The sequence below is a fragment of the Bubalus bubalis genome, chromosome 11, assembly GCF_019923935.1.
Source record: "Bubalus bubalis isolate 160015118507 breed Murrah chromosome 11, NDDB_SH_1, whole genome shotgun sequence".
NCBI lineage: Eukaryota > Metazoa > Chordata > Mammalia > Artiodactyla > Bovidae > Bubalus > Bubalus bubalis.
In genome coordinates, this window is record NC_059167.1 from 27,618,656 (window position 1) to 27,638,499 (window position 19,844).

General features: G+C 38.5%; 1 protein-coding gene across 3 annotated transcripts in view; it reads left to right on the forward strand.

Moving 5' to 3' along the window:
* The window catches only part of PPP2R5E (protein phosphatase 2 regulatory subunit B'epsilon), a 160,198-nt gene that overhangs the window by 68,469 nt on the left and 71,885 nt on the right, over nucleotides 1-19,844 (forward strand). For all 3 annotated transcript variants that reach the window (XM_025295397.3, XM_025295399.3, XM_025295398.3), the window contains exon 3: nucleotides 16,858-17,054. In XM_025295397.3, coding sequence (XP_025151182.1) covers nucleotides 16,858-17,054 — 197 coding nt within the window. The remainder of the gene's footprint in view (nucleotides 1-16,857; nucleotides 17,055-19,844) is intronic.

The following is a 19,844-nucleotide window of genomic DNA, read 5'->3' on the forward strand; positions in this document are numbered from 1 at the left end:
AGGATAAGGCAGATACTTGCGGGTGTGGAAAGGTCATGAGTGCACGGTGTGATTATGTGAAAATACTGTCTGTCTCAGAGATTGGAGATGGACTATAAAAGAGGAAGTAGAGGAATCTGTTCTCCACATTCCTGCTTCCACGTGTATCTGTTCAAATTAGTGCCAAAGAAGGATTCCATTTTAATGTAAAATTTTCATACCTTTTGGTTCTGTACAATGAAACTGCTTTTATATCATGGTTATTGGCCTATATTAATGAAACTGAATAGCTTGCAGCCTCAGTTTTCTTATCTGTAAAATGGGATTATTAATGCCTGCCTTTCAGGATTTTTGCAAGATTTCAAGAGAGAACTCATGGAAGGACCCTGGCTGGAATATTTTAGGTCCTCGCTGAATGCTTTTTACTTTTCTGTCTCTTAGTCCTTGAAATATAGGTACTTAATTGCATTGTTCTTATATTTTTTGCTCTTATTTACATATGTTAATTTTGCTTCCAACCAGGCTGAATTTCTTTGAAGACAAGCATCATTTCTTTTTTATTCTCTGTAGTTTATGTTCCTATAGTATCTTGTACCTTTTCTTCATTGTGCAACCTGTTTTATATTTATTTACATGACTGTTTAGTTAGATTTTCTTCCTTTTTGGTCCGTAAGCTTCTTGAAGAGTAGAATCTTGTTTGATCGTGCTCAGAAATGTGTACTTAAGGCCTGAACTAGTGCCTGGCATGTAAAAAGTGTTCTGTAAATATTTGTGGAATGAATGAATGAATGATTGATTATTAAATTAAACATACTAGATTCTAAGCCAGTTCTGTTCTGGGAAGGCTGAAACTACCTATCATATTCCTTCCAGACTTAGCCTGAAGCCTTGTAGGAGGCTATAAAAAGTTTGCAGAATTTTAACTAACACCTTAGATCTTTAAATAACAGAGTATGTGGAAAAGAAAAAAGGTTTACGAGGTACTTTGAAGTGGTTCAGTACTTAATGTTATTTTTGTGGGAGGTCAGTAATGTTTGTTATAAATATGTTATTGTAAAGAACTCTTTAAGTATAAATTACTGTTATTGCTTCTAGCTAATATTTATAAGTGTTAACATCTGTGAGTACTAATGTTATTTTAAAATTCAGGCTTGAAGGACAACACTGTGCAACATTGTTTATTTTTCTTTCCTTTGCAAACCTGATTGTTTGGGAATGTGTGAGAACTGGGTGTGTCCGGGTCTGGCCAGTGCTCCTCCAGATGGTTGTATTTCTCATAATTTCTTGGTTTTCTGTCCCTGATGCTCTGTTAGGCTCTCATACGTTCAATCAAATGCTGACTGTCTTCACCCTCCAGGATTGCGGCCCACTGCTGAAACGTGTCCTGACAGCCGAATCATTTCATGTATTGAATTGAGTCAGCGTCTTCATCTTTCTTCTAATCAAATTACAATTTTATTTTGAAGTAATCTCACTGGATGTTAGTAGATCAAAAGCTCAATATTATATTCTACAAATATGGCTTGCACAATTAGACACGTGTACACGCACACATGCAGAAGGGAAGGGAAGAAATCCTCCATGGATCATCAATTTATGTTTTTCATTTGTTAGGTATTTTTTAAAAAGCTGATATTTTGAAACATTTTCCATGTGTCAGGCATTGTGTGAAACATTTTATGTATTATCTCATGAAATGCTTGAGCTCTCACTGTGACAAAGCTACTATTCTTAGATTCATTTTGCAAAGGATTTTAAGGTTCAGCAGTGCTTTTTAGCAACAGCAGTGTAGCAGCTAAAGTTTATTGAGCACTTAAAGTGTTCCAGACATTGTTCTATGTGTTTTTATTTTTATTCACTCACTTAATCCTTAAGTCAATCATATGAGGTAGGTAGTTACTACTCTTAAGCTAGTGCAGGTGATGGAATTCCAGCGGAGCTATTTCCAATAATAAAAGATGATGCCCTTAAAGTGCTGTACTCAATATGCCAGCAAATTTGGAAAACTCAGCAGTGGCCACAGGACTGGAAAAGGTCAGTTTTCATTCCAATCTCAAAGATGGGCAATGCCAAAGAATGTTTGGCACAATTGCACTCATTTCACATGCCGGCAAGGTTATGCTCAAAATTCTCCAAGCTAGGCTTCAATAGTACGTGAACTGAGAAATTCCAGATGTTCAAGCTGGATTTAAAAAAGGCAGAGGAACCAGAGATCAAATTGCCAGCATTTGTTGGATCATAGAAAAAGCAACAGAATTTCAGAAAAGCACCTACTTGTGGTTCATTGACTATGATAAAGCCTTTGACTGTGTGGATCACAACAAACTGTGGAAAATTCTTAAAAAGATGGGGATACCAGATGGAAACACTGTACCTGCCTCCTGAGAAAGCCGTGTGCAGGTCAAGAAATAACAGAACTGAACATGGAACAATGGACTGGTTTAAAATTGGGAAAGGAGTACATCAAGGCTGTATATTGTTAGCCTGCTTATTTAACTTCTGTGCAGAGTACATCAGTGTGAAATGCCGGGCTGGATGAATCACAATCTAGCATCAAAATTGCCAGGAGAAATATCAACAACTTCAGATATACAGATGATACTACCCTAGTGACAGAAAACAAAGAGGAACTAAACAGCCTCTTGATGAAGGTTGAAAGAAGAGAGTGAAAAAGCTGGCTTGAAATACAGCATTCAGAAAACAAAGATCATGGCATCTGGTCCCATTACTTCATGGCAAATAGGTAAACAATGCAAACCGTGACGGACTTTATTTTCTTGGGCTCCAGAATCACTGCGGCCGGTGACTGCAGCCATGAAATTAAAAGACGCTTGCTTCTTGGAATAAAAGCTATGACAAACTGAGACATCACTTTGCCGAGAAAGGTCTTTCTAGAAATGCTGTGGTTTTTTCCCAGTAGTCATGTATAGATATAAGAGTGGGACCATGAGGAAGGCTGAGCACTGAGGAATTGATGCTTTCGAGCTGTGGTGCTGGAGAAGACTTCTTGAGTCCCTTGGACAGCAAGGAGATCAAACCACTCAATCCTAAGGAAATCAACCCTGAATATTCATTGGAAGGACTGATGTTGAAGCTGAAGCACCAATACTTTGGCCACCTGGTGTGAAGAACTGACTCATTTGAAAAGACCCTGATGCTAGGAAAGATTGAAGGCAGGAGGAGAAGGGGACAGCAGAGGATAAGATGGTTGGATGGCATCATCAACTCGATGGACATGAGTTTGAGCAACCTCCGGGAGATGGTGAAGGACAGGGAAGCCTGGTAAGCTGCAGTCCATGGGGTTGCAGAGTCAGACACAACTTAGCACCTGAACAACAATAACTACTCTTAAGGGATTTCCCTAGTGGCTCAGCGGTAAAGAATCCACCTGCCAAAGCAGGAGATGCAGGAGATGTTGATTCGATCTCTGGGTGGAAAAGATCTGGAGAAGGAAATGGCAACCTGCTCCAGTATTTTTGGAATCCCATGGGCAGAGGAGTCTGTTGGGCTACATGCTGTGGGTTTGCAAAAGAGTTGGACATGACTTAGTGACTAAACAGTAACAACTATTATGCCCTCATTACTGAGGGAATAGATAGACTGAGTCTCACCTCCGATTCTCTGGCTAGGAAGTGGCAGGTACAGGCTTGGAATCCAGCAGTCTGATTTTGTAGTCCATTGCCTTAACTGTCACCCAAACTGACAAACTGGCAAACTTCTCCAAACTGATAAGCGACAAACAGTAGAGTCTGCTTAGAGCTCAGACCCCTGACTTCAGAGCGTGGAACCTGCAGCATAATCTCAGCCATCTGGTATATTGAATGTAGAAAGTTTCCGCTTGTGCTGAAGGAAATCAGCTTAATGTGAAATTGTAAACATCTATGTAATGTTCCTTCAGAATTATAACTGACAGACTTTTGAGATAGTAGACTTAAGTGTCCAGTTTAGTGTTTATCACTCTTATTAATGCCAGATCTTATGTCTCACATTTGGTCTGCTTCCTTAAGTGGAAGATATAGTCATAGAATATGTTTCCTAAAAGTCGTTTTTAGTATAACTGAAGAGAAAATATTTGTACTACCCAGTGACGTTAGCTAAGCCCTAGAGTACTGAATCGGAGAAGGCAATGGCACCTCACTCCAGTACTCTTGCCTGGAAAATCCCATGGTAGGCTGTAGTCCATGGGGTCGCTGAGTCGGACATGACGGAGCGACTTCACTTTCACTTTTCACTTTCATGTATTGGAGAAGGCAATGGCAACCCACTCCAGTGTTCTTGCTTGAAGAATCCCAGGGATCTGGGAGCCTGGTGGGCTGCTGTCTCTGAGGTCGCACAGAGTCGGGCACGACTGAAACAACTTAGCTTAGCAGCAGCAGAGTACTGCATTCGTTGTAGAATGCTGAATTAGATTCAGTAAAAATACTTGTGCTTAGAGTTGCATCATTAGCATGCTTATCTTTAGGTTTCAGTGACTCTTCCTACCTTTGGTGGCAGATTTTTGTGGCCAGGAAGTCAGTAGCAAAGAAGGGAGTTATGTTGTAAATATCCTTGTTCTAGTTGGTATCTCTTACTGTTCAGTGTTTTAAAATATTTCTCTGCTCTGAAGCTGTTAAGCTTTCCAGATTAATTTTGTGTCTTTATAGAAATCTTTGTATTACTGTTTTCTAAGTTTCCATTTTGGAATCATGCTCTCACAGTTGTATTTATACATACAAATGAACATGATACATGAATACATACATGTAAATTCCTGTCTATTGTTTTATACTTGTCTACTGTCTTTATACATAATAGGAAATAAGGTTTCAAAATTGACTTCATTTTTCTCAGTATGGTGTTTCAGATTTGAATTTTGGATTTCCTCAAACCATATATATATATGGGCTTTACATTTATCTTTAATTTCTATTCATTAAGTAATATCCTTTGTATGAAGTGTAGGCACATTCCGCAGTTAGTGAGGTGTACTACATGCCATTGCTGGATTTTATTGTCCAGATTATGACTTTAATTATACATATACACTCTTTATTACTCTTGGGATTAGAGGTCATTTCACTGTACTTAGTCCTGTGTCACTCTCGGGAGCTTAAGGTCTCATATTTAAAACTCCCAGCCGAGGTTCAGAAATAGCATCTCTAAGCTGGCATTGCAACATTGGATTGATTCTTTTTTTTTTATTTTAAATCTTTTTTTTTTTTTTAAAGTTTAATGATGTCTTTTGTGTCAGCTGTAAGTTGTGAAGTAGAGGTAGTGGTGGTTAAATAGCAGACATGGGCTTAATTGATATTAATGTGATGTCTATCTATTTAATTTGTTTTTAACTTCATATCATACCATTAAAATAGCTGAGGTTCATCTCATTCTGAACTGATTCCCACTGATGTTAATCCTCAAAACAAATGGAAAATAGATAGGCCATTTTTTATCCCTTGTAGAAGTAATCCCTAGGGAAGAGGTGGGGGTGGGGGGGTGGTGGTGCTCAATTAACTGAATACTTGAAGTAATGCATTTTTTTTTTCTTTCGGTGGGGGAGGGTCAGCTGAAGGGTAAGTGCTTGTTGGAAAAAAGCTATAATCCCATTAATTTATTTCTTACTTTATAATCATGGAATAAGTGAAAATAGTCTTTTAGAAGGTTTTTGTTGCTCATATATTTGAACCTGGCTGAAATTTGGGCATCAACAGTGCTGACTCTTTAACACATCCCAGAAATTTGTTCTATTAGTCACTTTTTATCAGATTATGATTTTCATAATTTACTCCTTGTCTTAAAATCCAAATGTAGAAAAGACAAATTATCGTTATCTTAGGGTTTTAAAGAGATGGCCTTTATTTAATTAAAGTTCAATATTATTAGAATAAAATTTCAAAAATTAATGTTTCTGAAAGCACTTCAGAATGTATTTTGTATATGTTTTTAAAATACTAATGAAGATGTGCCAAAAAAGCTAATGTAAGGCTTTCTATACAGAAAATAGTTTTAATAGGATTTTATATATCAAATTTATTCGATACTGTATGCTGTAGATATGATGTTTGTGAAGGAAATGGTAACTTTTTGAAAGTGCTTTTGGAAAGGACTGCACAGCCTACATAACACCTAATTCATTTACTCCTCTCTGCACCCTGTGTAATACACATTACAGATAAGGAGACTAATGCTCAGAAAGTAAGTGGCTTGTCCAGTGTCTCTTATTAAACTGTTAAAGTGTGATTCCACTTCAGAACTGGAAGCCTTGTGTGCATGCTCAGTTTTGTCTGACTCTTTGTGACCCCATGGACTGTGGCACACCAGACTCCTCTGTCCATGGGATTCTCCAGGCAGGGATACTGGAGTGGGTTGCCATTTCCTACTCCAGGGACTGGAGGCAAGGCCAAAGTTCTTACTGTGTTTTTCAAGGCCCTCCATGATCTCCTGCAGCCCCTCATCCCTTACTCTCCTGACCCATCACCCGACTTTGCACTCAGGCGCCAGCCTTGTTTGCTCTTTGCTGATACTCAGATTCATCTGCACACTCTGCTGCCATGGTCCCCTGGATTTAATATCCCTCTGCTTAGGCACTTGCCCCTCAGATACTCTCTGATTACCTCATCTTCAAGTATTTGCTCAAAATCCATCTTCCAGGTCGCTCAGACGGTAAAGAATCTGCCTGCCATGTGCAGGACCTGGGTTCAATACCTGGGTTGGAAAGATCTCCCGGAGGAGGGCATGGCAGCCCACTGTAGTATTCTTGCCTAGAGAATCCCATGGACAGAGGAGTCTCAGTTAAGTTGCTCAGTTGTGTCCAACTCTTTGTGACCCCATGGGCTGCAGCATGCCAGGCTTCCCTGTCCATCGGAAAAATCTCCCTGTCCTTTGGAGAGTCCAAACTCCCGGAGCTTGCTCAAATTCATGTCCATCGAGTCAGTGATGCTATCCAACTATCTCATCCTCTGTGTCTCCTTCTCCTGCCTTCAGTCTTTCCCAGCATCAGGGTCTTTTGCAATGAGTCAGTTCTTTGCATCAGGTGGCCAAAGTGTTGGAGCTTCATATCAGTCCTTCCAAGGAATATTCAGGATTGATTTCCTTTAGGATTGAATGGTTTGATCTCCTTGCCATCCAAGGGACTCTCAAGTGTTCTCCAACACCACAGTTTAAGAGCATCAATTCTTCAGTGCTCAGCTTTTTTTATGGTCCAGTTCTCACATCCATACATGACTACTGGAAAAAACCACACCTGATAGGCTACAGTCCATGGAGTAGCAAAGGGTTGGACATGACTGAGCGACTGAGCACAGCAGACAGCATCTTCCAGGTAAACATTCCACTTAAAATCATACCCTCCAACCCAACAGGCCTCATCCCCCTTGTCCTACATATTCTGCCTGCCTCCAGCATGTACCATACAACGTGTTTATTATTTTCAGTTGCAGTTATTTTGTCTCCTCCTGCTAGTATGTAAAGCTCTGTGAGAGAAGGGATTTTTGCCACTTTTCCTCCTTGTTATATCCCTGTGTTTGGACCTCAATGAGTGTTCAGTGAATATTAGGTGAGTGAATGCCCTTTGCACCAGATCTCTCACTTTTCATTTATTAATGAAAAATTTGACAAAATTACTAGATTTATGTTTGCTATGAAGGGCATTCCAAATAATACTACTTCATTAATTTCATGCATTCATCTTCATTTCAAATATTTTTTTCTGTTGTATTTTCCTCTCATCTGTGAAGATGAACCATTCTATTTGATTTTAAAAGTCAACCAGATTTTTTTTTTTTGAAGAAAGTGTTAGAAAGTGAGACATAATCTTTTTGGATAGTAATAGGGGCAGATGGTTCAAAGAACTTAAGTCTTTGTCAAGTAAGCCACACTTTTTTTTTTTTAACATTCATAAATATTGTGTCATTAAAAACCAACCTAGTTTTAAAATTTTATTTATTTCTAGTTTTCTTGAGATATAATTGATGTATATAATATTGTATAAGTTTGATGTGTACGGTATGTTGATTTTCTACACTTATATTTTGCAAAGTGATTACCACCGTGGTGTTAGCTAGCACCTCATCTGGTCACATAATTACCATTTCTTTTTTGTGGTGAGAACATTTAAGATCTGTTCTTTTAGCAACTTTCAAGTATATAATATAGCTTTATTTAGTGTTACATCATGCTGTACTTCAGATCCCCAAAACCTGTTTATCTTATGACTAGAAGCTAATACTTTTTGACCATTATCTCTCCATTTCCTCCACCCCTTCGCCTCTGGTAACCACCATTCTAGTTTCTGTTTCTTTGAGTTTGATTTCACATATAAGTGGTAACCTCCAATATGTCTTTCTCTGTACGACTTGTTCCATCTTAGTTTTAAAATTTGCATTTTGTGACTTGGTATTACTAAAATATTAGGAAATAATTTATTCTATTAAATATATTAAACTTTTTCCTCTTCAGTATAATTTTTTTCTAGAGGAATAAAGCTGTAATTTACCATTGAAAGTAGAGGAAAATAAGATTCGGTTTATAAAGTCAACCTGCATTTATTATGTACCTAATGGCAAGCCACTCCAGTACTCTTGCCTAGAAAATCCCATGGATGGAGGAGCCTGGTAGGCTGGAGTCCATGGGGTTGCTAAGAGTCGGACACGACTGAGCGACTTCACTTTCACTTTTCACTGTCATGCATTGGAGAAGGAAATGGCAACCCACTCCAGTGTTCTTGTCTGGAGAATCCCAGGGATGGCAAAGCTGGGTGGGCTGCTGTCTATGGGGTCGCACAGAGTTGGACATGACTGAAGTGACTTAGCAGCAGCAGCAACCATGTTCCAGAAATTTCTTTTGGGGGGCATTAAAAGAGGAACAAGACACATGATTCATTGACTTGGGGAAAAAAAAAGTGGTCCTAATGTAATGTGGCAAGTCCTTGAATGGAGTTATATATATAAAGTTTTACGGGGGATTTTTATGTTATGGGATTTTGGAACTTCATGGCTGCTATAAAGTGAGATACTCCTATACTCATGCAGGGTGTATGATTATCTTCTCAGCGTTTACAACCATCTAAATACAATTGAAATTAGTACTGTCATTACAGCTGAGACTGTTATCCACGCTACTAGAGAAATGTTGGAACAAAGAAGTGATGTGGCCCAGAGGTTCCCAAACGCAGACGACCAGTGGAAGAGTTGTTGCTGGTACTGGGCAAAATGAAAAAACAAGTAGAGGGGAAAGCAGATTGAGAGAGAATACATGACTGTGTGTGTGTGTGCTCACACGTGTGCAGATGTGTATGCATGTGTGTACGTATGTGTGGAGAATTGCCACCCTCCTTTTTGAGGGTTATTTTTTATTCTAAGTTTGAGCTTTCTCTTCTTTTTCTATCCTTAAAGGTCCTTTCATTTTAGGAAATTATAGTGGAAATAAGTGATATCTAGTTGTTATTTTAGTGTCTTTTCCTGAAATAAAAGAAAGTCAACCTCTTCTTTTTAATAATTTTACTGCTAAAATCTTAGAGGGAGCCGCTGTCAGGGATACTTTAGAACATTCTATAATTCTTGCAGCTCTTATTTTATTTTTTTGACATAGCCCAGCATGCTTCAGGAATTCCTTTTATTGAAAAGGCCTTGGTTCCTATTTTCCTAGTCTCATCTCTGCAAATGGTAATGGACTGATAGTAGAGAGACTGTGTTAGTCAGAGGCTATGGTGGCTATCCTGTGAATAAGTTTGGTGGCAGAAATGTAATCTACATCTGTAACTAGGAATTTTTAAATGTTTTATTTTTCTTGTCCTGACAAGTTACAGTGCATTAGAAGGTCAAGCTTGAGGGAGAACTGTGAAAAATTGGAAACATATTTATTAGAAGTTTTGTATGTGTGGGTGCATGTGTGTGTTTCCCCTTTATTCTGATTAGAACACAGTGTTGAAACAATATGATAGCTCTGAATCCTATGGTTTTGGTGCTGAGGCCACTTTTTTGCATTAGTATGACCTCTGGGTATTGCTTATAAACTGGCATGTACGTACATATTTGTCAGCTTTGGGGAAAGGATAACTGGAGAGATCCATGAAAGAGTAATAACACATGTTGATTGTCCAAATTAGGAAGAATAATTAATATATTATTATTTAAAGCTGTATCCACCTACCATTGTTTACTTATGTTAAAGTTTTAAAATGTGTAAATACTTGTAGAAAAGTGTATCAGATTTTCCTTTACTTTTATTTTATTTTTTAATTTTATTTTATTTTTAAACTTTACATAACTGTATTAGTTTTGCCAAATATCAAAATGAATCCACCACATGTATACATGTGTTCCCCATCCTGAACCCTCCTCCCTCCTCCCCTTAGATACTTTTCTTAAACAAATAAGCAGTCATGATAGTTTACCCATTGCTCCGGTGGTGGTGGTGGTGGTGGTAGTAGTGAGTTGCTTCTCTTTATCCCAGTCATTGTCACCGTCATTGCTATTGGTGTGTGCACTGGATTAAGACTATCTGGGTTTGGATACTGGCTACAGCCCTTAGTAGTGGGTGATGTTGGGCAGGTGACTTAGCTGTCTAGGCTCGATTTTTTGTTGTTTTTTTTTTTTTTTTGTTTGTTTGTTTTTTCATCTTGAAACCTGGGCTATTAATAGTGGCCACTCATAAGATATTCTAGGGATTAAATAGGATAATGTGTGTCAAGAGCTTAGTACAGTGTTTTGCAGTAGTAAATGTTCCTTATCATTGTCATCATTCTTTTAACCTTAAAATATCAGTACTGGTCTTAACTGCCTTTCAGTTTGTTTAATATTTAACACTTTGGTCTTCTTTTGATACTATTTTTTATTGGTGTAGTAGTTCTATGTGACACATTTTTGAATCTAAAAAAAAGTGTGTGCTAATAATCGCAAAGTGTTTTTGACCTTCCTAATAGATTGTGAAGAGTTCTGAAAGCAGCCACCTCTACATTCACATATTTATAGCCAGGGCCAAGAAGGAATACTTTCACTGTTGTAGGTGTTGCCAGGGACCTTCCTTTGCTTGAAAACCAAAAGTTTTCACTGTTAGCTTTAAATAAACTGAGGGCAGATTTCAAAGGTGAAGAGATGAAAGAAGGATTTTAAAGTGATTACTTTAAAAACAGTGGTCTTCAGCTGTGGTCACACATTGAAATCACACGAGACACTTTTATAAAATATAAATCCCTTGTAGTGGAAGCATCATCAACAATAAACGTTTTTGGAGCCCCTACTTGGAACACAGTAATAAAGTAATTGGGATGGTCAGATACTTAATACTTATTTTAGCTCACGTCAGTTTCTTATTTGCTTATTTATATGAAACTGTCTTGTGTCACCAACATGGTATGCTTGGGTTCAATTTATAGGACACGAAGCCTAATTTTATTATTTGGTTCATTGTAAGGATTTATAGTGGTCTTATTTTGATGAAATATTGTTGGCTATATCTGATTTTTTTTTTCAAGTATCAAAAGCAGTTCCTAGTAGAAGCATAGTTCCATGAATAAAATAGGATTCTTTTTAGGTTTGTTTTTGAAGTAGGTATGACAAAAGTGGGGGCTTCCCTGATGGCTCAGTAGTAAAGAATCTGCCAAGAATCTGCCTGCAGTGCAGGAGACCTGGGTTTGATCCCTGGGTTGGGAATAAACCTGGAGAAGGAAATGGCTACCCACTCCAGTATTCTTGTCTGGAATACCCACGGACAGAGGAAGCTGGCGGGCTACAGTTCATGCAGTCGCAAAGAGTCGGACATGACTGAGAGACTAACAGTTACTTTAGGTATCTTTCCACATCTGCCAACATACCACACTTCAGTCTTCAGCGCTCAGGCAAGCTCTTCTCAGTGCTGTGAGACTAGTTTTCTGTAAATATATTCTCATATACCCATACAGATACAATTCTGTGACTTTGTTGAAGTTTTGAAGGGTCACGTGTAAGGGACTGATAGCATTCTTGGATGGGGATGTGTTTGCCTTAGGGAAAGTTCTAAAGGAGGAGGTAGAGGATCACAGACCATACTGGCATGCTGAGTACTATTTTTGTTGTTGTTGTTTGAGTTGGGGAAATGGATGTAAAAGGGCTAAAGGAGTAATAGCTCAGGGTGTTTTCAGGTGAAAAGCATTGTTAATTTAGAATTTTTTTTCCCAGATCTTTTGAATGGACATAACTGATTATAGATATTATTCATTAGGAGCTCAAACAATGTTACTGCTTAACTTTCAGTACAAACATGACCATTTTATGGAAATATTTATCTACATACATTTAAACAGCTTATGTGTAAATGCATTATCAGCCCATATCTCTTATTTTATTTTTTTTTTTCTAAAAACCAGTCTTTCTTCCTGTGATATTGTGGCTAATGAATTTAATGATGTGGGCTTTCTTTATTTACTCGGTTGGCATATTTATTTGCAAGTTGCAGTGATTTTCAACAATTTCGTTTAACTGGCGTCCGAGTACCAAACCCAAAGGACATTGAGCTCATGTTTCATTTCTTCTGCCTTTGCTGCTTTCTTCTTTGCAAAGTCCAAAATTGAGTCAGGCACTCAGAGAAGATGGGCTGATATTGGGTCCATGATTCTGTGTCCCAGACTTTAGAAGGGGTGGAATAATGAAAGCTCTTTATTAGGGAGGACAGAGTGTTCTTCCAGGTATAAACAAGTAATAAACATCCATCCCTTGAAATCATAATGAGGGTGAGTGGTGTGTGTGTGTGTGTCTGTATGCGTGTATTACATGTATAACTAAGTGTGTGTAACACCCGTTGACTGTTCTTTAGATATAAGGAGAATCTTTGGCTCTTAAGCTGAACTTGCATCCTTCCTCTACTGTTGAATTCTGTGCCTGTTTTCCCAATACTTTGGGGCTTGTAAATTTTAAAATTCTTTGGGTATGAACACCTTGGAGGTGAGAGTAATCATTTCAACTTACTAATGAAAATTGATAGGAGGATGCTGAGAGATGGTGATAGAAAAAAGCATGTGTGAGAAAATGACTCATGCTGAAAGGGAAGGACAAGGACACTACAGTTAGAAACACAGGTGTCAAGAAGATCGACCATTTGGTCATTATCTTCTTGGGTGAGGAACATATTCTGGAAATCAGCTTAAATTCTAAGAGTTGTTCCAGAATAGTGGAATCTGACCTTATGAAATCTTATCAAGCTAAGATCATTAGATCAGTTAACTCTTCCCTTCAGACAAATACTAACATTGGATGGATGGGTTGTTGTGCTAATGACCTTCATGGCATTATATAACCGCTTACTGATTCTTCATTATTTATGGTTATGATTTTATGGAATCCCTCTCCTGGGGGTAGGGACGGTCTGTGCAGGACAGAGGTTTCCACTGAAGAGAGAAGACACAAGCCTCCACTGCCTGGCTGCTTTGGGACTCTGCAATGACCCTTAGTTTTTCTAGTTTACATTTATTTTGAAATGTCTATAATTTTTTTTTCTTCATCTAAGTTACTGAATGTTTTGATTCTTAGGTGGCTTGGATTTGGGAGGTGGGTAGTTTTGAGTTGTTAAAATCTAGTGTTACTGCATGTGGCCCAAATGTACTGCTTTGTCTGATTTCTTCTTTTTGTCATTTATGAGATTTTCTTTATGGACTAGTACCTGATCCTTTTTTTACACATGTTTCTTTAAAAAAGAATATTTGTATCTGCCTCTGGGACTGGTTCTGTAGACATTAAACTTACATCTCTGGGACTGTCTGTACTACTCAGTGTTTCATCTCTGATCCTGGCTGGTCCTACCTGTTCACATTGTACTTTTATATCCCGCTGGATCTAGGGAAGATGAGGGCAAGTGGGGTAGGAGCAGCACAGCCATGTGGGGCAGTCTGAGGGCCAAACGAAGAGCCCTATGCTTGGACCATTGTGAGTTAGGGCATCCTTCGGCACAAATGAAAACACAATTTTTAAATATTGTTATAATGGGATTGGTTCTTTGAGGACACCATTCCCCTTTTTTCTTTGTCTTGACTCTCCTTTTTTCCTTCTGTCTTGATTATTTAAGTTCTTAAATTTAGGGGAAGGAAGTTATTTTAGAGTAATTTAGTCTGTGATAAAGGATAAAACATAGCTTGTTGCTGTATGTATTAATCTCTGGGAAATGGGCTGGAGGGGTTCAGCATCATACTTTATATTGAGGGCATGTTGGAAATTAATTGGTTGTTTTCTTTCTGTGTTCTTCCTCTTTTCTCTTTGTGCATACTTCTCTGAGGAATATGATATTATTCCCGCATTTCATTGAGTTTGATTGTTGCATAGAGTGAAGAGTTCAGGCTCTGGAGTCAGTTAGCTTGAGTTTGAATCCTTTCTCCATTGCTTATTAGCTGTAAGACTCTGCCAAGGTCACTGGATCTCTTTGTGTCTTGGTTTTCTCATCTCTTAAGTGGGAAATAGTACCTATTGCATAGGGTTGTTGTTGGGACTAAGTGAGATATAAAATATGTAAAATGCTTAGAATATTACCCAGTACTTGTATCCAATAGTGGTCAATAAATGTGAGCTATTAGCATTATTGGGCAGTTGAATAGCCTGTTTCACATTTGTCTTTGACATTATAGCAATTTAGATTAAAAAAGAATAAATTTCAGTTGTTTAAAATTAAGAAAGAGGACTAAATGTTAACTGCCTGCATTTTTTTAAATAGCCAAATGTGAATTATTTGAGTATCATTGCACTGACCACAAAGAATAATCATTGTTAAATGATGATTTGCTTTTTGGAGGAAAAAACTGTCATTTATACATGCTTTTATAATTCATATGTGCTGAGTTAAGGAGTTCTCCTTCTACATGGCCTGGTTTTTAAGCTTTATCAAAATTACTGTATCAAAAATAGAATTCATTAAAATTTGTCCTGAAGACTTTAATACATTAATAAGCCTTTTCTTGTTCTCTGTGCAGCGTCAAAACTCCTCTTCCACTTTGAGGTGTGGGATCTGATTTAGAACTTAGAAGACTTCAGTAATTAACCATGATGGTTATGTTCATTTAATTAGCCATTGGTTAAGGATATAGAGTCATGTTGATCAGCAGCCTTGTCTAGTTTTTGTTTGTTTATATAAACACCTGAAGGAGATAGCAATTAAAGAAAATGCTTGGTTTGTCTAATTTAGTCCTTATAAAGCTTAGATGTTTTGAAAGTGATTAAATTAAGGGGAATAGAAGAAGACATCTCATGGCTTAATTCAAATTCTTTGACGTTACTAAGTCAATATGTTAGACTTTTGGGGGGACTTTGGGGGGTGGTGGTGAGAGGGGCAACTGGTTGAGAATACTTTCTAAATATATAACTTGTTTTTGCTGAGAATAGCAGTGGTGCTGTATACCTTTTAAAATGATCAGCTATTTCTTGTTCCCTTACATCTGGTAGAGAAATGTGATACTTTCAGATACCATTATGCTTCACCTAAAGTTGACATCAGTTTTGGGGGGAATGATCCATGAGGTCCCGGGTACATGGGCTGGCACTTGGGTTGTGGGTTGTGAGGAGGAGAAGGGGGCATGGAGAGGAGGAACTAAGTGGATCCTGTGACAAGCAGTCTAGCCCTGTCCACCCTCTGCTGGGGCTGCTGGTGACTGTGCAAGACGGGTGTTGTTAGTCTTTGCATTTACCTCCAGGAATCAGGAGGCCCGTGCTGTGAGGCCATTGTAGTGCATTTCCTGGGAGATTGGCAGCTGGGGATGGTTGCAAGTGACTGGACAAACATTGTTTGAGTCCTTCTTGAATCGTACAGAGGAAAGATGGGAGTGTGGTTAGAGACTCGGGTGCTGTGCCTAGCTTCACAACTCATTCATTGCAGAGCCTCCATGATTGTCTCTAATTTTCTTTGTGAAAAATGGAGGATAATAATAATGATGCCACCTGCTTACCTCAGAGAGTATTCCGAGGATTATGAGTTAATCTCCTTGGATGAAGGCAGCAGAAGTTCTCTTGTCATAATATCATTGCCTTTCCAGAGAAGCTCCAGTTTGGTGGAATAAAGTAGTGGAAAGAAGATAGAAGTGGAATGAGCTATTTACCATTAGTTGGTGTCTTTCAAGTCCAACTCTAGGTCAGGTTTCCATTCTAGCTGGGGAATTTAGTGTAAAATTTCTACATATTTTTTAGTGACACCAAACCAAATGTCTGATCTGCTGTTTGTAGGAAAAGAACAGATGTTTATTCTGAGAACACATTAATGAACATGTTAGTGGTTTTCGCCCCTGTAAGAGAAGATGGGTCAAGAGGGAGAGCCTAGATAGAGTTTAGGTAGAGTTTGCTTGCATTGTCCTGTTATGGATGTGCCCTTTTTGAGAGAGTCTATATTGCTTCATTCTGTTGATCTTTTGAGTGTCTTTGACAAGAAAGCTTCACAGATACCAAGCCAAAACAAAACAAAAAATATAAACACTCAACAACAGTTGCCTTAAATACCAAGGATGTCAGCGTGAAATTAAAATGAATCAACTGACATTTCTGCTCTGAAAATTTTTTAGTAAAATTAATTTAAACCAACAGTGAAAACGTCTGTGTCTACCTTATAATGGAACATTTGACCTTTTTCAGTGTTTTTGGCTTAAGAGTGTAGACATTGGGATGTTTTTGGTTAAAATTTGCTTCACCTCTCTAAGGGCTCTTGGGATCTTGGTTGGTCTCTGGTGGCGGAATAGCAAACGCTGTCCATTGTGTTGGTACCCTGCGGTTTCTGAAGACAAGGTCTCTGAAGTAGTGGATGTGGTATCTCCTCCTGTCCATGTGTAACTGTTTTAAAAGAACACTGTTGTCATGTGAATTCTTATTTTTTTGAGCTTGCTTTTGAAGTTAACTTTCACAGAGAATTCCTGTTACCTAGAAATTGATGACAGACTTACACCATTTCCTTTTTTTTTCTTAGACGTTCCATCCTCAGAGCAGCCTGAACTGTTCCTAAAGAAACTTCAGCAGTGCTGTGTCATTTTTGACTTCATGGACACGCTATCTGATCTTAAAATGAAAGAATACAAGCGCTCCACTCTTAATGAACTGGTGGACTACATTACAATAAGCAGAGGCTGTTTGACAGAGCAGACTTACCCTGAAGTAGTTAGAATGGTGAGTTTCTTTTTTTCGCCGCGGACACATGTAAGCACCTTCCATAAGGACGCACAGGTGTATTTACTGCAGAGTCAGGTCACAGGAGGTCACCTCCACAAATGAGAGCCAACCTTCTGAGAGCTAAGCACAAGTAGTCGGCACACTACTAGAATTTGAAGAGCATGATTTCATGAGAATGAAATCCAGAACTTTTCACCTACAACAGTATTGGCGGAATCATTGACTTCACAATACGAAACCAAGATTGCCAGAGCGTTACTGGATTTCTGGCATTGGGAAAAGAAAAGACACAGGAGAATCAACAAAAGTTTTAGATCTGTGTTCGAAAAATATACAAGCCTGTTGGATGCCTTGATTTCCCCACCCCACCCCCCATTCATTGTGGTATATTAGAAATGGCTTTAAACTTAATGAAATTGTGATATGTAGAACCTAGATAAAGCCTCTCTTGGCTTTATAAACTAATCATTCACTTTATAATCTTACAGTCAGGAGTGATGTCTTTCATTATTTTTGAACAGCTTCTTGTACTTTGTGTGGTCGTTAAGAGTTATGAGAAGAAACATTATTAGTATAATATAAGAAATTATGTTCTTATTGTATCAATAATTATATTAGTTTTTCAAAAGCTGAGCCAAAATACAGTCTGCTGTTAGATTTTTGTGAGAGGGTTGCCTTTCTTGGCCTCCTAGAAGATCTTGGGTCTAGAGCACAAGCTATTTGGAGGTGGTGGCACTGGTCTACTAACTCCTGAAATTCTGCTGAAGAGATCTAAGGAGGTCAGTGCAGCATTGGGAAGCCCACTGGGGATCTGGCTCTGTTTACTGCTGAAAATGTACTTAGTCTTTTTGTGTAACTTGTAGCACAAATGCAGAAAAGAGACATCTGTGATGGAGTAGTTTTGGTTAAAAATGAATAGTTTTCTGATTTGGGAAGGGACCTGAATTATCACAACTTGAGAGACTATCACACATATATGAAGGTCATTTCAAAACAGTGTCCAATATAGTCCTCAGAGTCATATTGGAGTGTCTATTGCATTTATTAATTTACAGGAATGTAAAACAGTGTTTTGTACATTAACTGTTTACATGTTTACATTGTGGCTCTTGAGCTGTGGTTCTCAACCAGGGGTGATTTTCCCTGCCAGGGCACCTTGACATTGGAGACATTTTGGGGAGCTGCAATCAGGGTTGGGAGGGGGGTGCTACCAGCATCTAAGGGGTAGAGGCCAAGAATGCTGTTAAACCTCCTAAAATGCACAGGACAGCCCCTGTAACAAAGAATTATCTGGCCTCAGCTGTCAGTAATGCCACTGGTGAGAAACCTTGGCTCTAGAGTTTACCTGTTCTCCAGCCCTCTTACCCTGATACCTAGGATTTTCTTTAGTCCACCTGCTTCTTCAGAGCATAGTCCCTTGGTTTTAACCTACCTGTGTTCTCAGCCAACAGAGTTATCCACTGTTTATAATGTTCTTCTGCATCTTTCCATGGAGAGTCTGTGAATATTGAAGCATATCTAAGCCTATTATCTTTTGTAAACACACAAATGGTAGCATACTATACACACTCTCTGTATCTTGCTTTCTTTGCTTACATAAGTACATCAGTACATACAAACCTGCCTCATTCATTTTTTTTTATTAAAACAAATTTTTTTTTAATTTTATTTTTTAACTTTACAATATTGTATTGGTTTTGCCATATCCTCATTCATTTTTATAGCTGCATTTCATTGTGTGGATGTGCCATAATGTATTTAACTATAACCGCATGAATATCTTTGTATGCATATCAGTTTGCCCTTGTTTGAGAACATCTATATATTTGTGGATTTGTTTCCTAATAGCCTGTCTTGTCCCCTCTTCCTGGACCTTTGTGAATTCCCTGGCCCCCTGCCTCTAATTCTGGTCCCCCCACCCCCTTGCTTTCAAGAGCTGGCTTAAAGTGCTACCACTGGTTCCTGAAAAGTCCAGTGTTTTCTCCTTTCTTCAGTTCTACCACTTCTTGACAACCCAGCCTTTAGAATTTGTTCATTGGCTGCTCTTTAATCCTTTCAAACCTTTATTTGATTTTTCTATTTAGATTATAAGTACTTCTAGGGGTCCCTGGCCTCTGGGCCACAGACTGGTACCTCCTGTCAGATCAGTGGCAGCATTAGATTAGAAATAAAGTGCACAATAAATGTAATGTAATTGAATCATCTTGAAACACTCCCCACCCCGCCCTCTAGTCCATGGAAAAACAGTTTTCTGTGAAACTGGTCCCTAGCCATAAAGACTGGGGACTGCTGAGTACTCCTAAGCAGGAACTATGTCAGGAACATCCCCGTGACCTCTGTAATATCCTAGTCCAGGCCTACCTGGAGATTGTCGAATGAGTGAATGAAAGCGTATTCCCTCTTAAAATATGGGCATTTCATGCTGTCAAATTACGATGAAGATATTGGATTTATTGGGTTATATCCAGTTTTAAACCCAGTATGTGGCATAATTCAAAAATTAATCCATTCCTGTGAATCATCTTGGTCCTAAAGCAGCTTGAGTCTCAAAGGAGAGACCCTATTCTCTTCTCTTTTACCATCCATCCGTGCCTCTCCCCACCCCCCACCCCCCACCTCCCCCGCACCGGCCACAACTCTCAAACCTCAACAAAAAAAATGACTCCTGTAATTTGCTTCTGAATATATACCTTAAAATGTACTTAAGTCCTGTTTTAGGCAGTATTGCATCTGTAGCATGCCTGCTATTCTAGGACATTAGATAATTGACTTTCTAGATGATAGTTT